The sequence below is a fragment of the Colias eurytheme genome, chromosome 19 (assembly GCF_061535395.1).
Source record: "Colias eurytheme isolate Ceu_HAF_F1 chromosome 19, ilColEury1 Martin Lab GWU primary, whole genome shotgun sequence".
NCBI classification, from domain to species: domain Eukaryota; kingdom Metazoa; phylum Arthropoda; class Insecta; order Lepidoptera; family Pieridae; genus Colias; species Colias eurytheme.
In genome coordinates, this window is record NC_142998.1 from 3,887,557 (window position 1) to 3,907,603 (window position 20,047).

The 20,047-nt window shown below is 34.5% G+C and overlaps 1 protein-coding gene across 1 annotated transcript; it reads left to right on the forward strand.

The window, feature by feature from the left end:
* Positions 1-1,167: 1,167 nt before the first annotated feature.
* Positions 1,168-18,450, forward strand: LOC149900102 (zinc finger protein basonuclin-2-like). The gene is made up of 2 exons (XM_090113277.1): positions 1,168-1,287; positions 14,831-18,450. Exons 1-2 carry the CDS (start codon positions 1,279-1,281, stop codon positions 18,014-18,016), a joined length of 3,195 nt encoding a protein of 1,064 aa, XP_089969403.1. The 5' UTR covers positions 1,168-1,278; the 3' UTR covers positions 18,017-18,450.
* The last annotated feature ends 1,597 nt before the right edge of the window (positions 18,451-20,047 follow it).

A 20,047-nucleotide genomic window follows, 5' to 3' on the forward strand; every position in this document is an offset into this window, starting at 1 on the left:
TAAAAATTAATTCATAAAAACTTACATTAGTTACTTACAAGTACGTAGGTAGGTACTTACATTACTACTACTACTAGTTATACCTAATAAATAATAATACTTAAGTACCTATGCGTATTGCGTATTTAATAAATAATATTTATCTAAAGTTTTGTAAAACAATAATTTTGATTTCAATTAAAGATATTATAACAATCATTACCAAAATAACATCACACATGAGGAGTACCTACTTACTACTATGTAAATACCTATTCATATGTTAATTTATAAGGTTTCATTTTCAATTAATCTTTCTTTTTATTCTTCCAATAAAAATCCTTATAATTATAAAATTTTCAGTAGATATATGTCTCAAAAAGTAAATAAATAAACATTGCACGAAATTTATAATGACTGCATATCTAATATACTCCAAGAATAAAGATTGTTTTATTCAAAAGTTTAATAAAATAATTACCTATGTGACAAAATAAAAACAACAACATTTCCTTCTTACAAAATTGTATGCCCATTGTCCAATGGCCATACAAGTATTTTATATTACGTAAGTTAGATCATTAACTAATGACATTACAATATCAAGCGAGCTCATTGAAAAATCAAAGCTCTATAATAATTAGTCGTATCACGCAAATACAACGCATCCGCAGTGAACATATCCATACTCCGCTGGTCGGTGCCGCATCCGCGCAGTTCATCCAAATCCCTAAAAAGCTCGGTGACACCTCCCACTCCCCCTCGCGCTGCACCCGTGCGCCCGTCTCGCTCGCACCCACGCGACAGCGACACAATGCGACACAAACCGAGCGACCCAAACGGACCTAACGACCGCACTATTCAAACTAAAACCACCTCTATTCCCACCCTGCTAGAGCTAACGCTCTACATTGTGACACATTAGACGACATCTCCGCGCCGATTCGAAAACATCGTACGTACGCCGCTCAAATTTGAATCCCGAACTCTATTCCCGCGCTACAGACCACAGACTAGCGAAGCGACGACACGCGGTGTAGTAGAGACACACTTTTTAAATGTCATCAGTGTAGTCGTCTCTTTTCTGTGGAGTCCTGTCGCATCTGCCCAACTCCTTTGGCATCCTTCGGCATGTATGTACCCCCGCATCTTTTATCCCGCTCTGTAGCCAGTGTCCGGTCAACCAGACTGATAGACGGTCGTGTGTGTACAAAATAAAATTATATGTGTTCACGTACTGTGCTTTTGTGATGTACTGTGTAGTGGATTGTTTTAAGTGGTGAATATACAGGCGCATTCATGATTCAGGTTAGTTATATTTATTTTTAAAGAAAACCGTCAACTTTTGTTTTTCATCTGCGTTACTGATAAGAAAACTTCGCGGTTGCAATTGTTGAAACAATTGGTTCTGATGACTGCTTCTGTAACTGTTTATTTGTTAAAAGAACGTAACTATCGTGTTGAATTTATTTACAGTAGGTACCTACAGAAATAACAGACTGTTAACAATTACCTAGTTGCTAGAAATAGGAAAATGTACTTGTCTTTATAAATGAATTCTAATCATTTTGTATAATAGAACGGGCTGTTTATATGTTTTATGATGTTTTATTTTATTTGTGATGGTAGGTGGGTAAAATATTTTAACAAAACAACTAGGTAACTAGACATTTTATTTAAAAAAATTGTATTTGAAAATTTTCATATTAAATTGATGAAAAACCCGCAACTTGTCTTGACTTCGTTCGCATCAAAACTTTTGTTGCATTTGCAATGAAATTTATTAGGTTATTAATTAATTTAATAAGTATACCTACAATACAAGCTTTTTGTAAGCTTTTGACGCGTATATTTTAAGATAGATAATTTTTCTTATTTTGCCCGGAGTTGAATCTATTAGACTGAAGGTTTTTTATCGGCTTGTAAAAATAGTTTTCAATGGTTACAAATAATAAAAAGCATTTTATTTATTCTGTTATCAGATATTTATGCTATTATTAGAAATCGGTACTCAGAGACGAGAGTACTCTAAAATATTATTACGAATGCTATCGGGCTATCGACAAAAAGACTTCCAAATCCTTGAAGCCGTTGAATATTGAAGGACAAATAAACATAAACAAATACTGTTTCATAAAAAAATTGTGTGTCATTCATATGAAAATAAAGATTGTAAGAATTTTGAAGAATAAATTTTGTGAAATGTTTTGATGTTTATATATAAATATCTCTCCTTTTTTAACTCTTATGATTTTAATACAAGAAAGTGTAAGTTCGAATTTTATAGATATACCTACTAGCTACTACCTCCGCCCGCGGCTTCGCCCGCTTTGTCTAAAACATAATAAATTAGGTATATATACTAAAAAGTAAAACCTTCCTCTTGAATCACTCTATAGACTATTAAAAAACCGCATCAAAATCCGTTTCGTAGTTTTAAACATTTAAGCATAGGTACAACCTCCTCCTTTTTTGAAGTCGGTTAAATAGTTATTTTCGGTTATTATTGTAATCAATTATTTTACAAATTATACATCACTTCACCACATATAACTAGTATATAAAACAAGTCGCTTTGTCTCTCACTCTCTCCCTATAATATAATAATATTATGTGTACCTATGCTTAAAAGTTAAATCTAAAACTGCGCAATGGATTTTGATGCGGCTTTTTTAAATAGATACTGATTCAAGAGGAAGGTTTAAGTATGTAAAGTGGGCGAAGTCGCGGGCGGAATGCTAGTTATTGTAATAAAAAAGCTTTTGAGCTTTTTGTTTGAACGCGCTTATCTCAGGAACTGGTGAACCGATTTCAAAAATTCTTTCACTGTTTTATAGGTATGTACGTGATACCTGTGTGCTACAGGCTATATCATTTTACGATGAAAAACAAATAAGAAACAAGTATACAAAACTAGTTCTACAGGTACGCTTGATTTTTCTCCAAGAGCTTTAGTATAAAAACCATATAAAGAAAAAACTGGAAGTTACAATAATACCTAATTAAAAACAAAAACACATAAAACCACAAAACAAAGAAATAATTAGAACTATTCAATTGGTATATTTTTTCAGCGCAGTCTATTTAAAGAGATCGTAAGATCGGTCCAGTCTCCGGTAACTTGAAATAAAACAGAGACGTTTCGAGTGAAATATAAACAAAACTGATCTATCGACAATCGAGTTATTTTCGACGTTAGATGACCTCTTCTACTGTGGACGTAGAGATCAAAATTGAAATTCTTGTAATAAGAATATAAATATGTATATGGATTTTTAAGCTATTGCATAGCTTCTATCGCGGGCCTTCCGAATCCAGAAATTCCGTAACGAAAAAACCTCACGCTCCCCACTCCGACGGGCACGGAGGTGTGGCTGGAAGGCATAGCATGCAATAGCTTTACCGCGGCAGTCCCCGAGTGCCACACGTCTTTTTTTTTACATAATAGACTTCTGAATGTCATTGATTCAATTTAAAAATTATCTTTGTCTTGTAAATATTTTAGAGACTACAAAGCTATTGAAGTATTAGGTAGGTACAAGACTAGTAATAGTGATATAGTAAAGATATAGGCTCTACAAATATTTTTGCATAAGAGACTTCTGAATGCCATTGATTCAACTTTCAATGAATCTTTGTTTTGGTATTTTTAAGACATTAAAACAATTGAAGTTTGTAGGATACAAGACTAGTCGAAGACTAGAATGAACATAGGTACCTACTTTAGGTTTCAGAGTTCAGACTTCAGACTAAGGCATTTATTCGAACTATACGATACTAATTAATCAGTAAAGAATATGGATAAAGTAAATTTACGGAATATAGCTAAATAATTAAATGTATGGTCTCTCTAATCTATATATTATGTACTTAGTATAACACATTAAAATTAATACTTTTAGAATAAGTCCTATCATTTTAATAAATAACTAGGTAATAATAATTATGTCATAGGCACCTACCATATAATAATTATTGATTCTATTCATCACTAGCTTACCGCCCACGGCTTTGCCCGCTTTGTCTAAAACCTAATAAATTATATACTAAAACCTTCCTCTTGAATCACTCTATCTATTAAAAAACCGCATTAAAATCCGTTGCGTAGTTTTAAAGATTTAAGCATACAAAGGGACATAGGGACAGAGAAAGCGACTTTGTTTTATACTAGACTAGCGACCCGCCCCGGCTTCGCACGGGTGCAATGCTGATACTAAATACACTATAGAAAAATTGTGAACGTTGTATAGGTATAAAAATATAGCGGCCCGCTCCGGTGAGTCCGGCATCGCACGGGTATAAAATACATAGCCGGGCGGCCGCAAACGCTACGTCCCGCAATTTTTAAATCTGTAATATCTTCGAAAATATTCACTTAAATCATACGGTGTAAAGGGCCATATAGATCTATATTACATGAACAATGTATCCATGGTATTTAATTGGTTAAGGATTAATGCTGTATTGGTTAAAATCGCTTCGAAAATTATCCATTATTTGTCGTAAAAAGTAAATGACAAAAAAAAGTTATTGTGGGTTATCCATAAGAGATAGACATATACCATCGCGGACTTTTCTGTAGACCTTTTCAATGTGTATAATACTTAGTACATTATTTTGATAAAACTCGTAGGGTTCAGCCTGCGTTTGCAATGTAAGCGGAATAAATGTAATTTTTTACGACATCACATTAGAAACCTCAAAAATAACAGTACTTCTCCACTACTTAATGGATCTTATTATACATATAAACCTTCCTCTTGAATCACTCTATCTATTAAAAAAACCGCATCAAAATCCGTTGCGTAGTTTCAAAGATTTAAGCGTACAAAGGGACATAGGGACATAGGGACATAGGGACAGGGAAAGCGACTTTGTTTTATACTATGTAGTGATGTAGTGATATGTAGGATGATATAAAACACGTACCTACTTACGCCTGTACGTACCTGTAAATATTCCAAAGAAAAATTCACGAAAATTCAGATGCCTTGGTATTTTGTAGGCGTTATGCCTCAGGGTACATCCTTAATAAAGTACCATTTTACCTATAGCATAACTATTTAGACCGCCTCCTTGGTACGACCGCCTCCTTGGTACAGTGGTTGACGCGTGAGCGTAGAACCGAGGGGTCCTGGGTTCGATTCCCGGTGGAGACGAAGAAAAAAAAATGTCTCGGTCTGGCAGGACACAGAAGGCTGATCACCTACTTGTCCCTAAAGAAAATCAATCAGTGAAACAGATGTATGAATAATGCATCTGCCCCTTACCCCACTACGGGGACACGGGACTTCACTATAACTATTTAGTATAATCTGCGGTTAGGTCGAATAAGATGATCCAACGCAGACAATAGATATAGAATAAAACAAATAGGATAGTTTAACGAAAGTAGGTATATAGAGAAAATTATGTCGCTTGAAAATTAATTTAAAACGAGCCGCTCGCTCCGGATCGGCCATTGTTAAACTGATCGATTTAATTTAAAAAAAGACTGTGTCTGAAATAATGTAGGTTGCTACTCGTGAAGTCGTGAATTATTTTCTTCTGTCTTTCCACTTCAAGCAGAATGGAAATCGGTTCAGTAGTTTTTTGTGTATCGGGAACAGACATAGAAACGCGGCGGAAGACTTTGTTTTATTATAATAATTAATATGTAGATATATGCACCTATCTTGTAGATACTACTACTAGCATGTAGGTATGTTCTTATGTTTTGAATGTCTGATGAAATCTTGTTTGAAAGCAACAATTAATCCATACTAATATTATAAATGCGAAAGTAACTCTGTCTGTCTGTCTGTTACTCAATCACGGCTTAACTACTGAACCGATTTGCATGAAATTTGGTATAGAGATATTTTGATACCCAAGAAAGGACATAGGTTACTTTTTACCCCGGGACATAGGATAGGTTTTATCCCGGAAATCCCACGGGAACGGGAACTATGCGGGTTTTCCTTTGACTGTGCGGGCGAAGCCGCGGGCGCAAAGCTAGTACGATATAAATTCTGAAATTTCACAATTATGTAGGTAGGTACTTTGTCCCTATATTGAAGGTTGAAAATCTTCAGGAGAAAGAAACCATATGAAGATACCAACCACACTTCTTTGACTGTTAACCTTTATAAAATACATATCCATGTTTTCGTCTAAACTAAAATTGGATACGATATATTTATAAATTATATTTTCGCTTAGGGCTAAAAGCTCGCGGAGGTCAAGGTCAAACAAAACATCAATATCCTCTTTAGACATTGCTTTTTCTGTTTTAAAAACTTTGCTAGCTTCAAAGTATCGGGATTTTAAAATTAGTTTCGACTTAGGTATCTATATATTTAATAGGATAACAACAAAATTATTTGTCAAAACTAGCTGCTCCGCGCGGTTTCACCCCCATGGCTCCACTCCTGTTAGCCGTAGCGTGATGCTATATATATATAGCCTATAACCTTCCTCGATAAATGGGCTATCAAACACCGAAAGAATTTTTCAAATCGGATCACTAGTTCCCGAGATTAGTGCGTTCAAACAAACATACAAACTCTTCAGCTTTATAATCTATCTATAATATAATAAAACCGGCCAAGTGCGAGTCGGGCTCGCGCACAAAGGGTTCCGTAGCAGCAAATATAATAAATTACAGTTAAATCAACCTATCTCAAAAACTATAAGAGATACTTTGATCAAACCAAAAATCGTTGAAAGAGTTAATTAGCATGCATCACCTCTATTTTTTTTAGAATTTTATACCCCGTAGTTATAAAAATAGAGGGGGGGGGACATACTTTTTACGACTTTGAGAGCTGATATCTCAAAAACCGTTCACTTTAAGAAAAATGTTTTTTAGAAAACTTTATATCATTTTAAAAGACCTTTCCATTGATACCCCACACGGGTATGTACATCGAAAAAAAAAATTTCATCCCTCAGTTACATGTATGGGGGGCCCCACCCCCAATTCTTTTTTTTACTATTTAGTGTCATATTTTTGTAGCGGTTCATACAACACATATTCCCATCAAATTTCATCACTGTAGTACTTATAGTTTCCGAGTAAATCGGCTGTGACAGACGGACAGACGGACAGACGGACAGACGGACATGACGAAACTATAAGGGTTCCGTTTTTGCCATTTTGGCTACGGAACCCTAAAAATGAATCCCAAAATGTGTTGGTAAGCGCATAACTTGAGAACGGCTGAACCGATTTCGTTAATTATTTTTTTATTATATTCCTTGAAGAACGAGGATGGTTCTTACGTAGAGAAAACGTAAATATGTACCACGGGCGAAGCCGGGGCGGACTGCTAGTATTAGTATAGATGAGTGATTTATTTCAATTGATAGATTACCTATATTAGTCCCTATTAATTCTTACAAATATTACAAGAAGTTGCAAATTGAAATAAGATTTTGCTTCTGTGAATGTAAAGCGTTTGATCGTTAAAAGTAAAATATGTACATATGGAATTGTGTTAATTTATTAAGTTTACTGTAATTTTATAGCGCCCAAAATGGATAGTTTCTCTTAATATAATAGCCAAAATTACTTAGTTGTTTATTTTTAATTTTTTTGTATCATATGTTTCTTAATTAAGTATTCTCTGTTAATCACTTGAGGGAATTTATACAAAGGAAAGCTCTAAATTATCATTAATTATAATTTATTATAACATTTTGATTCTTCTTAAATATTTAAACTCGGTAATATTAAATCGATTTTCCTAGTGAAGTACCAAAGAGAATTATTAGGTGCAAAGTAATTTTATATAGCCTCGGGCTGGTTCTTATCCGATTTTAGATGTTCTGAGTGATAGGGCATGCCTGTAGCTACGTTTTAGTTACTACTAGCAATGCCCTGCGGCTTCACTCGCATAGATAGCGATATCGTTACAGTGAAAAGTCTACTATAGGTCGGACTATAGGTTTAATTTTTAATCACATGAAAATCACCTTTACCCCGTCCCGCACTACGGCCTTTTTTTTTGTTTTAGTGGGGAAATCTTTCATAGATACCCACGGCCTCCGGGGGAGGGGCCGTGGGTTATGACGGATTCCTACCGACCAAAACCCCACTGTGTTCCGTCAAGACGCATATTGGTAGAATTCCTCCGTGACCCCCGCACTACGGCCTGCTCGAACAGTATACCTACTATTTTCTGTAGATTGACACTTTTAAAAATTCGTTATATCTTTTGAATGGAATATCCTATTCTTTTCATTTAAAAAGTATTTTGCTGGTATTGAAACAGTCTATAGTAAAACATCATTTAATGGGATAAGGATTAATATATGTGTATGGATAACATGGTTTGATTACTGTCGGCACTTCTATTTACTTTGAAAACGTAAAAAAGTTGTTGTAGTAACATAACTACTGAAGATGGACATATGGTATCGCGGACTTTCTTGTAGATATTGATCCATTCTATAATACCGTAGAACATTTTTTTGTTCTATCTTCAATAGATTCTGCAGCGCACGCGATGACAGAAATTTTATTGAGGATTTTTTTACACCTTGGGTTACATTATTGCATTTTTGGTAAGGATCTCTAATTTTTTTGAAAATGCAATATAGCCTATGTTGCTCAGTAAAGATGCAGCTTTCTAATGGTGAAAGAATTTTTGAAATCGGTCCAGTAGTTTTTGCGTGAAAACCATACATACATACATACATACATACATACATACATACATACATACTTACAAACTTTTCCTCTTTATAATATTAGTATAGATGATATGGTCAACGGTTTTAATGTGCTTGTTTTAATAGGAAAAATTTGTAAAAACTTCTGGGATATAAAACTGTTCATTTAATATGAAAAAGATAGGATTAATTATGTTTGTAGGTACCTATAGGTATGTAGTTATAAATCAATTATTTCCTTAGTTCAATTTGCCGTTTTTGTCATACCTAGATACAATCAGAATGGACTTTTTAATGCTGTGAATTTTTAATGCCGATGAGTATGGACAAAAATAATTCATAACTAATAAGTCATTCATGCGAAGCCGCTGAAACCATCAAAATATATTTTGATGATACTTTCATATAACGTACACGAGTATAAAATAAGCTATTGTTGCTTTTGCCCGCGCATTCGACCGCGGGTGAAACCGTGCCGCACAGCTAGTTAATTGTATGAATTTAGTACAAGTGATAACTGCGTTAAAAACAACCGACTTCAAACTTGCACTTGCAACATTTACAAATATACAGACAAAAATGCTCATACAATAAAAACTACTGGGCCTATCCGAATAAAATTTTTATGGGACCAATTCGACACCATCCCGCATCGAACAAAAAAAGAATCACGTAAATCGGTTCAGAAACCTCGGAGTAATCGGTGTACATACATAAAAAAAAACATACCGGCCGAATTGATAACCTCCTCCTTTTTTTTGAAGTCGGTTAAAAATCCAGACTAACCTGATTTCGTTATATTTCGTGATTTTTTCCTCATATTATGTACTAATACCTAATCGTCAATGTTGACTGTAGGTAATCACAAAACTTTCCATATTAAGTCATTCTTAAAAACTTACATATTTTCAAGCAGATAATTTTTACAAATAATAATAAACTAAAAAACATTAACAAAACTAACATATTATACACCAGTGGTTTCCCGAACTGCAAACGTGGTCTTTTGTAAAGAAATTTCGCAAACTATGGCAAAGGTTAAACAATACATTCTTATCAGTAGGGTAAATGTACTATTGTTGGCCATCACGCGCAATTTTTTTTTATACGTTTTTCGCTAAACCTTTTCGACGTGTCTCACATACGGTATTCTTCAAACGAAGCGGCGCTTTTCGGAAAACCATTGTCTCATTTTAACGCGTCATAAAATATTTGGGTCAATGTTTTTGTTTGTTGTTCCTTATCAGTTTTAGAGAACTCGTGAAAAGACGTTGTAAACATCGTGTAACATTATCTTTGCTAATGTGTATGGAATATATAGGTTTTAAAAATGAGGAAAAATAATTTTTTAACAAGTAGGTACCTACTGATATAATGATAAAATATTTGTGAATTTGTGAGGCAGGTTTTAGCATTTTTACATTAATTATCGCAATATATTATAATTGTATAAAAATTATCCACCGCTACAAAGTAAGATACTCCAATATGACATAATAAAAATCCTAACATAATAAAAATGTTCAATAAACTTAATTTAAAAGGATTCATATTTATTCAATTTTTATTTCTCATAATTCCAATTTACCGTAGCTTGGTTTTATAATGAAGTCAATAAAGTAATATTGATGGATAGTCCATAAATAATCCAAATGCAAAAATAATGTTTCAATTCGAAGCTATTCCTTAAATTAACTCGTTCAAGTAACTAATCGAACAAACTTTTCAATTTTATAATATACCTTTTGATAAGAAAACTTGTAAAACTTATCGGTATTAAACTTTGAAATCTCAAAGAAACTTCTTTGAAATAACATCTTGACTAACTCTTGAGTAAATGAAACCTAAAAAAACTTATTACTTACTTTTTGTCAAATTTTTCAAATAAAATACAACACTCGTTCGTAATACGTCTATTCAACTTTCTACAGGCAAAATTCTTACAAAAATCACATTGAATGTTAAAGTTACTGTTTCAGTCTCATGATTTACAACATGCTCCAAGCTGACTTTCAATGCGCATTTCCCCAAAAGCAAAAGTTGAAACAGCGAACTGTAAAACAAAACAAAAGGTCATAAAAGGAATTAGTTCGGATAATCCAGAGCAAGTGGCACGAGACAGGTAATCCCTATTGTTTTCCCTTATCAGTGGGCCAGGTATATGAGTCAAGGGTCAACTACCCCCACCCTTGAGCGGTGCCTCCTGTGATCTGGTATGTCCATCATTAGTCTTGCGACAGTCGGCAGCTTAGTGACATTTGAAGTTAACCGTCTTAGTGCAGTTGGTGTGTGTTGATGTGGTGTATAGTTGTGGAAAATGTGTGACGATTTGGACGGCAGTTTGAGCAAACTCACTCAATTCGTTAAGCGTTGGTGGGAAGATGACTATCATAAGGTAATTTACCCTGTCATTTCAAGTGTAATGCCTACTTCTTCCATTAAGAAACCTTAAACATCCTGGCTGGAATAGTAACTTGCTATCGATATCAATGTCATAACTATTTGTAAAATTATGTTGTAAAATACGTGTTAGCTTTCCACTAAGTAAAATTAGGTCTGCTCAAACTGTGACAAATACATAAACTACCTATATGTACGATAAAAAGTAAAAACCCATGGAGAGTTGTCGCGTAAAAACCACAGGACAGTTCTTTTGCATATTATTTATATGATTATTTTAGTTATTTTGTAAAATGACATTGTAAAACTGACATCATTTAAAAGAGCATCTTCTCCGTAGATAGATACTGCTTTCCGAATCGGTGGTAAATGTTAAAAATATGTACCTAATGAAGTTTCAAAAGTGCTTCTAAAAGAAGTCTAATTGAATAAATAAATGTTTGAGTTTGAGTTTGAACTTCTAGTCAAGATCCAGGTGACTTAAAAAACTCACTTTAACTGCAATATAAAATGAAAAAATCGATAGATAGCTTTTGCTGCATACCCCGGGTTTATTTTTAACCTAGTGTAAAACGTTATCGCACCTCCTCCGAGGGTACTTAATACTTATAGAAATATAGGAAAACGAAAAAAGCGCCAGTCAGCCGACGCGTATAGAAAATTGCTCGACAACTAACAAAGTCTGATCGATATTTGACCTCTGGCTTATCCAATTATTATTAATACCCATAACGACGCCATGAGGTGCCGTAAGCCGAGATTAAGATAAGCCGAACGCACCATACTTGTCCTCACTGTATCATTACATGTATTAAAGTTAAGCGATTGAAAGGAGGATAATTTTGTGTGGAATCTAAATTGTATCAGAGATAATGAGGACATGTTATAATGTCCTTGTAATGGGTATGTTGTGGGTAACTCTAAACTTAAGAGACTAAAGGATCATGGGTATAATAGCGTACACTTAATTCTTAAGACTATAGGCGTTCTGAACTCATCCTAATAGAAAGTTGACAGACAAGTTGATGTTTTCGACTACACCTACTTATTGACGATTTAGTGTCCAATCACTGTGTAAAGTGTACTGATCAGGCTATTACAAATTAAAAGAGATATGCAGATGATATTATTTGAATAACTCTTCAGCGTTATTTGCAGACAAATAGGCGAGCAAAGCTTTCTTAGATATCTTAGGCGCAAAAAATAGGTATCAATAACTCAACACTCACTCAAACGCTTAACTAAATTCTAAATCACCATTAAGCCCAATCATAGAAGCAGAGATAACGTTAATTAAATTAAAAACCAAACAAATGCCCACCCACGCGGCCATGATGCTATTGTTAAACGAATGACAAATATTGATACACGCGTTGTGTTTGATGTCGACATTCATATGGGAATAATGCTTGACTATGTACTGACGTGGACGCCATGTTGGATTTATACTTTTTTTTCTGGTTGGCGCGAAAATTTGTAAGAAGTCAAATATTATGTTTGTGTATAATTTTTATTAGCAGTTATCTAGGTAGTAAATAATAATTTAGAACATGTAAGGAAAGTGTTATAACATTTAGGTCTAGCTAGTAAAGCTTTAATTATTTTACTAGCTAGACCTAACTGTTACATGATAGTTTTATTAATACATAATGTAGGAATATATTAAAGGGAAAAACAGCATTTCAAAAAAAAAAATCTTTTAAATCCATAATTTTTTCACATTTTGTAAAATACGTTTTATGTCATTTCAAGTTTCTCACGAAAATCGTCGCCGGTTCGTCTTAAATACGATCATTACGTGAAAAAGCCATGCATTTTGCGCTTGAAACTTGTTTACATGCATGTATCATACAGTGAACGGTATGTCACGACAAAAATGTTGCTTTTTATCATAATAACTAGCGAGCAATAAACAACCGTATGCAGTTGCATTTATGATGAATTTCCCGTGCATTATTTTTACAAAAAATATCGTGATATATGTCCGCTTGTCCGTTCGGTAGGCGTGGGTCGGGTATTGCAAAATTCTTCATATTTTCGTTCAAGAATGGTATTTATTAATACGAGATAAGGATTAACCGAGTGCATAATCACTTGACTCGCGGTCAATGACCCGGCTTAACATTGCGACTTTGCTCGCTTTTTTGTTGACGTTCAGTGTGTAGGTAGGTACGTGAAAATATGCTAGCAACTAGGACTCTTTTAAATTCTTATCTAAATTATATTTCAAATGGACTATTAAAAAATCCAAAAAAGTTATAAGTATTTTCAAATTGTTTCTTCATAATCTACAATCCAATGATAACTTCTAAAAACTAAACTACAAGTTACATAATCGGTACATTTACCTCAAACGTCCAGACGGTTAATTCCCCATTAGGATAATAACAAAAGTACACGAGAGTTTTAAACCTCAAGCCCTATCATTTAATTCAAACGCTAGGGTATACTTAATTTAAACGACACTTTATTAACATATAATTTGTGGGATTAGATTTTTTAAAATGTGATTGCCAGTTCACAAAATTGCCCCCGACGCGCCGGCGCGGGCAAACGACAATTTAATTTTCGTCAGAATGGATAATGATATGGCAACCCCAACGGTTACACGAATTACACGGTATAATCAAGTGACAAACGATTCGGGAAGCGACAATCAACCGCAAGGGTGTACTGAATGTAAACAGAATTCAATCTGTTTTACAATGCTTGACTAATTAACACAGGTTGCATATTTAGAGATACTTTGTGTGGCATTGATAATTGTAAAAGTAATAAACTAACTATAATGAAACTATGATAAGTATTATTTGTAGAAACAAGACTTCTTTGGTTTAAAGATGACTTTTATCTATACCTATTTTTATTGAATTAAGGAGCTGATTAAAAAATTGTTTAAGAAAATCAATACTTGTTTTTCACTGTATCATTTCAAAGAAACATGTTCAAAGTTCTGTTTCACTGAAAGCATAATAATCATTATAACTTAAGTTAGAAGGAGTGGTTAAATTAACTAAAATTTAAGTTTGACAGCGTGAACCGGCCCCAAATACTTAACAAATGAATAGTAATTTCGTTTTCGGATTAAATCGCTCCAAACACGCGACACTAAACCACTTTTCTATTCCTTGGCTCGACTCGAAACCGTCATTTTACACAATTTTACCCAATTGCTCTCGGTTCTCGGAATTAATTTGATATTAGTCTTTGAAAACGCAAGGTGTGGTTTTGTCACAGAATACATAATAGTAGCTAAACGCTACAGAACGGACACTCTCCGCCTCCCGCCAAAATTAAACTTACCTCACCCCCGCGCGATCAGACATAAAATGGGCCATATTTTTCTGCAAGGACGATACGCAACGAAGATTGACAACATTAATCAAATTGACTTAAAGTAATTTTATTATTTTGGATTTGTGATTATCGTTTTTCGTAGAAAATGGTTAGATATTGTGCTGTTTACGGATGTATTTCATCAGAAAAACAAGAATTTTTTTTACGCTAGTCACAAATGTGCCAACCATAAAGCGTTAACACACACATTTGCAGTCTCTACGGTGTGACTGTCAAAACGATCATTTTGTATGGAGTGTCCGGGGTGTGGTTTTGTGTCGACCTGATTGTTACTTTGAAGAAGCATTTATGAACCCGTATTTAAATTCCCTATTTAGATATAGAATTTAGAAGTAATCACGCATTCAATTCGGCAACAAAAACGCTAATGTCTACCTTTAGCATAATGTTCTATAGTTGTTTTTGTTTGATATTAAACTCAGCTTTATTTTCTTTACAGGAATCGCAGTCGAGTACTTCGGAACGATGGAACGGGCGAGGGCCGGAACACAATATGGCTCTTCAGCAAATACTAAAACTACAAGAGGCAAGAGCTCTTCACAAAACCTCTTTGCTTCCTATCTATAAGAAAAATGGAATGCCTTCCCCTCCATCCAGTCAAGATTATGAACAGATTAGAGACAAAAGTATGGATCATTCAGATGCTCGAGCATTTGAACAGATGAAGTTAGAGGAGGAGTTTAGAAAGCTAATCGAAAGAAGTGGAAAAGATGCACGCAACGAAGAATCTATGAAATACTTTCAGCACATGTTAGAGATGAAACAGAATTTGGACTACTTAAACAGTATTCAGAAGGAGAATAGAAGTAATTCTTTAGATAGTGCAACGAATGTGAAGAAGGAAGCTATGTCACCTGTCAACCTTTATACCCCAGAACATAACCAGTCCCCACATATGACGTCACCTACAGTTTCACCCAATCCCACAGTAAGACAGCCAACGTATCAATCTACCTCATCTAGCCCTGCTTCTACTACCAGTCCCGTTACTTCCTCCCCACTAAACCATTTGCAAAATATGCAACCGTTCGATTTTCGTAAATATAAACACGAAGAACCCATCAGTTCTAATCACAACGAGCGAACATCCCACAACAAAGATAACAACCGAAATCATAGTCAGGATATGTCAGAAAAAAGTGCGGTAGATTTAATGCGAAGCCAATTCTTTAACTTCCAATTGCCTCCAAATTTGCCTATTCCTAACATGTCCATGCCGTCTTCATTCTCCCACCCGGCAGCTATGGTGGCTGCTCTTAGTCAAAACCCGATGGGATTAGCATCGTTACAAGCTCTGTTACCACAAATGTCAAAGCCTGCAGAGCGATTAGAAAACAAAACCAGTATTAATGTAACCAAAGATAGATCAGACGATGATAACGTACTTAACTTAAGTAAAGACGCGTACACAGAAGCGGCACAACAAACGAGAGACATGATGATTGGAAAGTGTTTGAGCTCACCGAAAAGACAATGGAATACTTCGCACATGCCTTTAAATTTGGGCACTCACTTCATAAACCCTACTACTGGAAAGAAAAGAGTGCAATGTAATGTATGTTTGAAGACGTTTTGCGATAAAGGTGCGCTCAAAATTCATTTTTCTGCTGTCCACCTTAGAGAAATGCACAAATGCACAGTGGAAGGATGCAGCATGATGTTCAGTTCGAGGAGATCTAGAAATAGGCACAGTGCTAACCCAAACCCGAAGTTGCACTCGCCACATTTAAGAAGGAAAATCTCGCCTCACGATGGAAGAAGCGCACAATCGCATCCAGTTTTAATATCGCCACATGCTGCGGGATTAAATATGCCACCAGTCATGAATCCTATGCATGCTTTTAGTTCATATCCTCTCTTAAATTCATCTCACAACATGCGACATTTCCCTACAAATATGCCCATGGAATATAAAAACAATTTGGGAATGAGTTTTCCATCTGCAATGGAACATACACATATTTCTCGTCGTGAATCCAGTTCAGTAGAAACTAAAGAGCATGATGGTCAGGGAGAGTCAGATGAAGATGATGGAATTGTGGTGGTCACAGGTGATGATGATGATGACGAAAATGATCACCATATGGATCAATCAGACTACTACTCCCGAATGAACAAAACAAATGGATCAATAGAAGATTCAGAAACAGAATACGACCACAGAAGTACAAGTGACAATAATGAAAGCTTCGAATCTAAAAAGGATGAAAATATCAGCCCAGAGATAATGAAACGGAAACGAAAGAATTTGAATCCTACGCGCTTACATAACAATTATGTAACAGATAAAAGTGTTAGTGAGAACCACCATGATGATGATCATAACGATGAAAATGAAGCTCTCAATTTGAAAAAAGCAAAATACGATGACTCAGAAACTCCTAAAACTGAGACGCACAATGATATTAAAAATCAAGAAGACAATAAACCCCCTTCACCAAAACTAACCAAAATTAAAGAAGAGCCTGCAGATAATACTTATCCCGTTGAAGACTTACGCATCAAAGAGGAACCCGTCGACAGACAAGACTTAAACAAACCCAACGAAACCTTTTCTCCTAGTCAGTTTTCTTCTGAAAACTCCTTAAAGAAATTGGAAAGCTTATCGAAAGGCAACTTTCCAAATATTCCAAAGAAGAATGATATCAACGCTCCAACTGGCTCTTACAATGTGTGCGTAAATGACTTCACCGATTTCTCAGACAGATCGCCTTCATCATCTGTTTCTAGTTACGATTACAACTCAGAAGATGTTCAGGGCCAAATCTATGGGCACTTTGACGATGGTTTCTTCATCACAACAACCGATATTCCTATCGATACGAAGAATCCCTTGAAATGCAAGGTGTGTGACAAACTATTTCAAAATATATTTATCATTAAGACTCACTACCAAAACGCTCACTTAAAAGTCATGTACAAATGCAACAACGAGAGATGTAAAGCTGCATTCTCAACGCGTCGGAGTAGAGACCGACACAGCGCGAACTTAACATTGCATAAGAAAATATTACTAGCTGAAGATTCGCGGCCCGAAGACGAGTATAGAATAATAGAAAAGACACGAGAACAAATCGACCTAATGTCGAAATACAGTGATGACGAGCGTCCCGTGCCCTACATAGAATCTACGAAATATTATCGAGCGAAAGACATAGCGAAACCTAAAAATCCCTTGTCCCACCTGCCGATAACCGCGTCCTATCCACCTCTATTACCCGAGTCCTATTTAAATAGTCGTGACATGTTCAATCAGCATCCGTTTCTGTTCACACCATTTGGCATGCTCCCAAATTTCGCTCCTCTCCCGTTCGGCTTCTTACCTCCGAATCTTAATGCGTTTGGGTGTCAGAATCAAAATTATTCGCCGCCGCCGCTGCCAAAACTGAATTACTGCGTCGAGGACGAAGCGCCGCGACCGAATAGAGATGGTTGCTATCCATGTCGGGGTTGCAGAGAGAGCTTCAAGGACTTGTCGGGCCTGAAGGCGCATTGTGAAACGGCACATGCGCAACTGTTGCATCGCTGTTCCATCAACGGCTGCAACGCGGCGTTCTTTTCTAGAACTAAGAGGAATATTCATACGGAATCTCATTATTCTCATAGAAACGATAAGATGACGTGACCGTTTATGGTTTGACTATTGAAATCCAGTGCATTTGTGATCGTAATTAGTTTTAGTGTAAATGTGTAAATAATATTAAAATGTAAATGATACTTATAAAACTAATTAGTAGGTTTCTAAATTGTAATGTTTCGTAATAAATTAACTATAAAGCTGTAAATGACTTGCAATTTGACAAAATATACGTAAATGTAATCCATATAAATTTCTAGACATTCCATATTTGTGCAATAAATAAATATGTATATATAGACGATATTGTAAATGATAAAATTTCATGTAAAAATTCTTGTGATTCGTTTTTCTATTTATGTAAATGTTTTGGTGCTAAATACGATTTATTCAGTAAAATTCTATCAATAGTTGTAAGAAATGTAATTTGTAAAGCTTCGTGTGAATTTCTTGTATTAATTGATTATTAGATAAGTACCAAAAAGTATTAATAATGTGAGATTATAATAATTGTGTATAAATAAATCATTATTTGCCAAACAGTGTGTAATAAATGGTTTCAAAAATTTTCTTAAACTGTCGTTTTATTTTTATATCTATATTTTTCCTAATTTAGCTCTATTTCTTCTCGAAAACGTTATATTTTGATATATTAACTACTAATAAAATAATAATGAATCATTTGTTTCATAAATATTAATGAAGTGTCATTACAGTCGGAGTAAATTAATTCCATCTTAAAACTACCATTTCACTTTAAAAAAATATTTTATTTTATTATATTATGCTGATTTAAAACATTATCCTACCAATTCTGTAGTAATTAAGTTATAACTTAACCAGGAATCCAGTCAAATAAGTAAAAAAATACTTAGACATTTAGACTAGGTAGATAATTTAGACGAATAGACGTTATAGAAATATTATTACCTACGATTTCATTTAGTGCCTCAGTATATAACTTATTCACTACTTACTAGACCAATATTGAAAACTACCATTATAAAGCTACATAGGTATATATTAATATCGAGTCATTTATGCTTTAGGTAAAATAACTTATTAAATATTCCCGGGTAAATCCGGGCTAGTCAGCACTCAGCAATCTAGTAGATAATTTTTTTTTTAATAAAAATAGGCACACAGTTTATTTCTTCTTTTTTGTCTCCGATTCCAATAGAACATACCTACTACATATTATATATACTTATGTATTATCTACTTAAGTATTCAATACACTGGTCCACTCAGAGATGTTAGTCATAAAACATAATCTTTCCTCAGGTTTACACATACACTCGAAAAACATAACCCTCCTTTCTCAGTCAGTTAAAAACGAAATGTCCTACACAGCCTTGTTTCCAACAACACTGAGTCAACACTTAATTAAAACCCCTATTCCAAACTCGTTCGATAATAGATGTTTAAAAATTAACTCGCACGCGACGTCAAAGCTATGTCGCGTGGTATGTCACGTCACTCGATACGACATTCGACACAATCGATATGAGATTATTCATTCATTAACTTTTCAGTTAGCTTGTGTTATGTTGGAAATAGTTTGAAATTAGTAGATTAAATTTGTAGAAACAAATTAATTACTCAAAAATAAGTTTACCTACTTATACGGTGTTTGATCTAACGAATCTACTAGATCAATTACAAACAACGTTTTGTAGTAGATACGTTTGAACGTCCCTTAAAGTTTGTTATATCTAAATAAGTGAATGTACCTACTCTATAAAATATGTACCAACTCTATAAAAAAATATGTAGGTACATGTTATTTGTTAGATACATTATGTTGATTTAAAAGCTCTTCTAAAAATACCTACGGGTAAATGTAACATTAAGGAATTATTACCTATGCAATATGCTACCGATCTTAAAGCAATGGGTTGTTTATGTTACTAAGACATATTTTTTTATATCTATTGTACGCGGCTTGTAAGCGGTAGAATATTTTTTAATTAAAAATCAAGCTTAAATCGGTTAAAAATATTTTGTACTTAATGTAGAGACGAGGTAGAGTACTTATGAACTACTTTTATTCACCTCCCATGCGTCCCAAAACATACA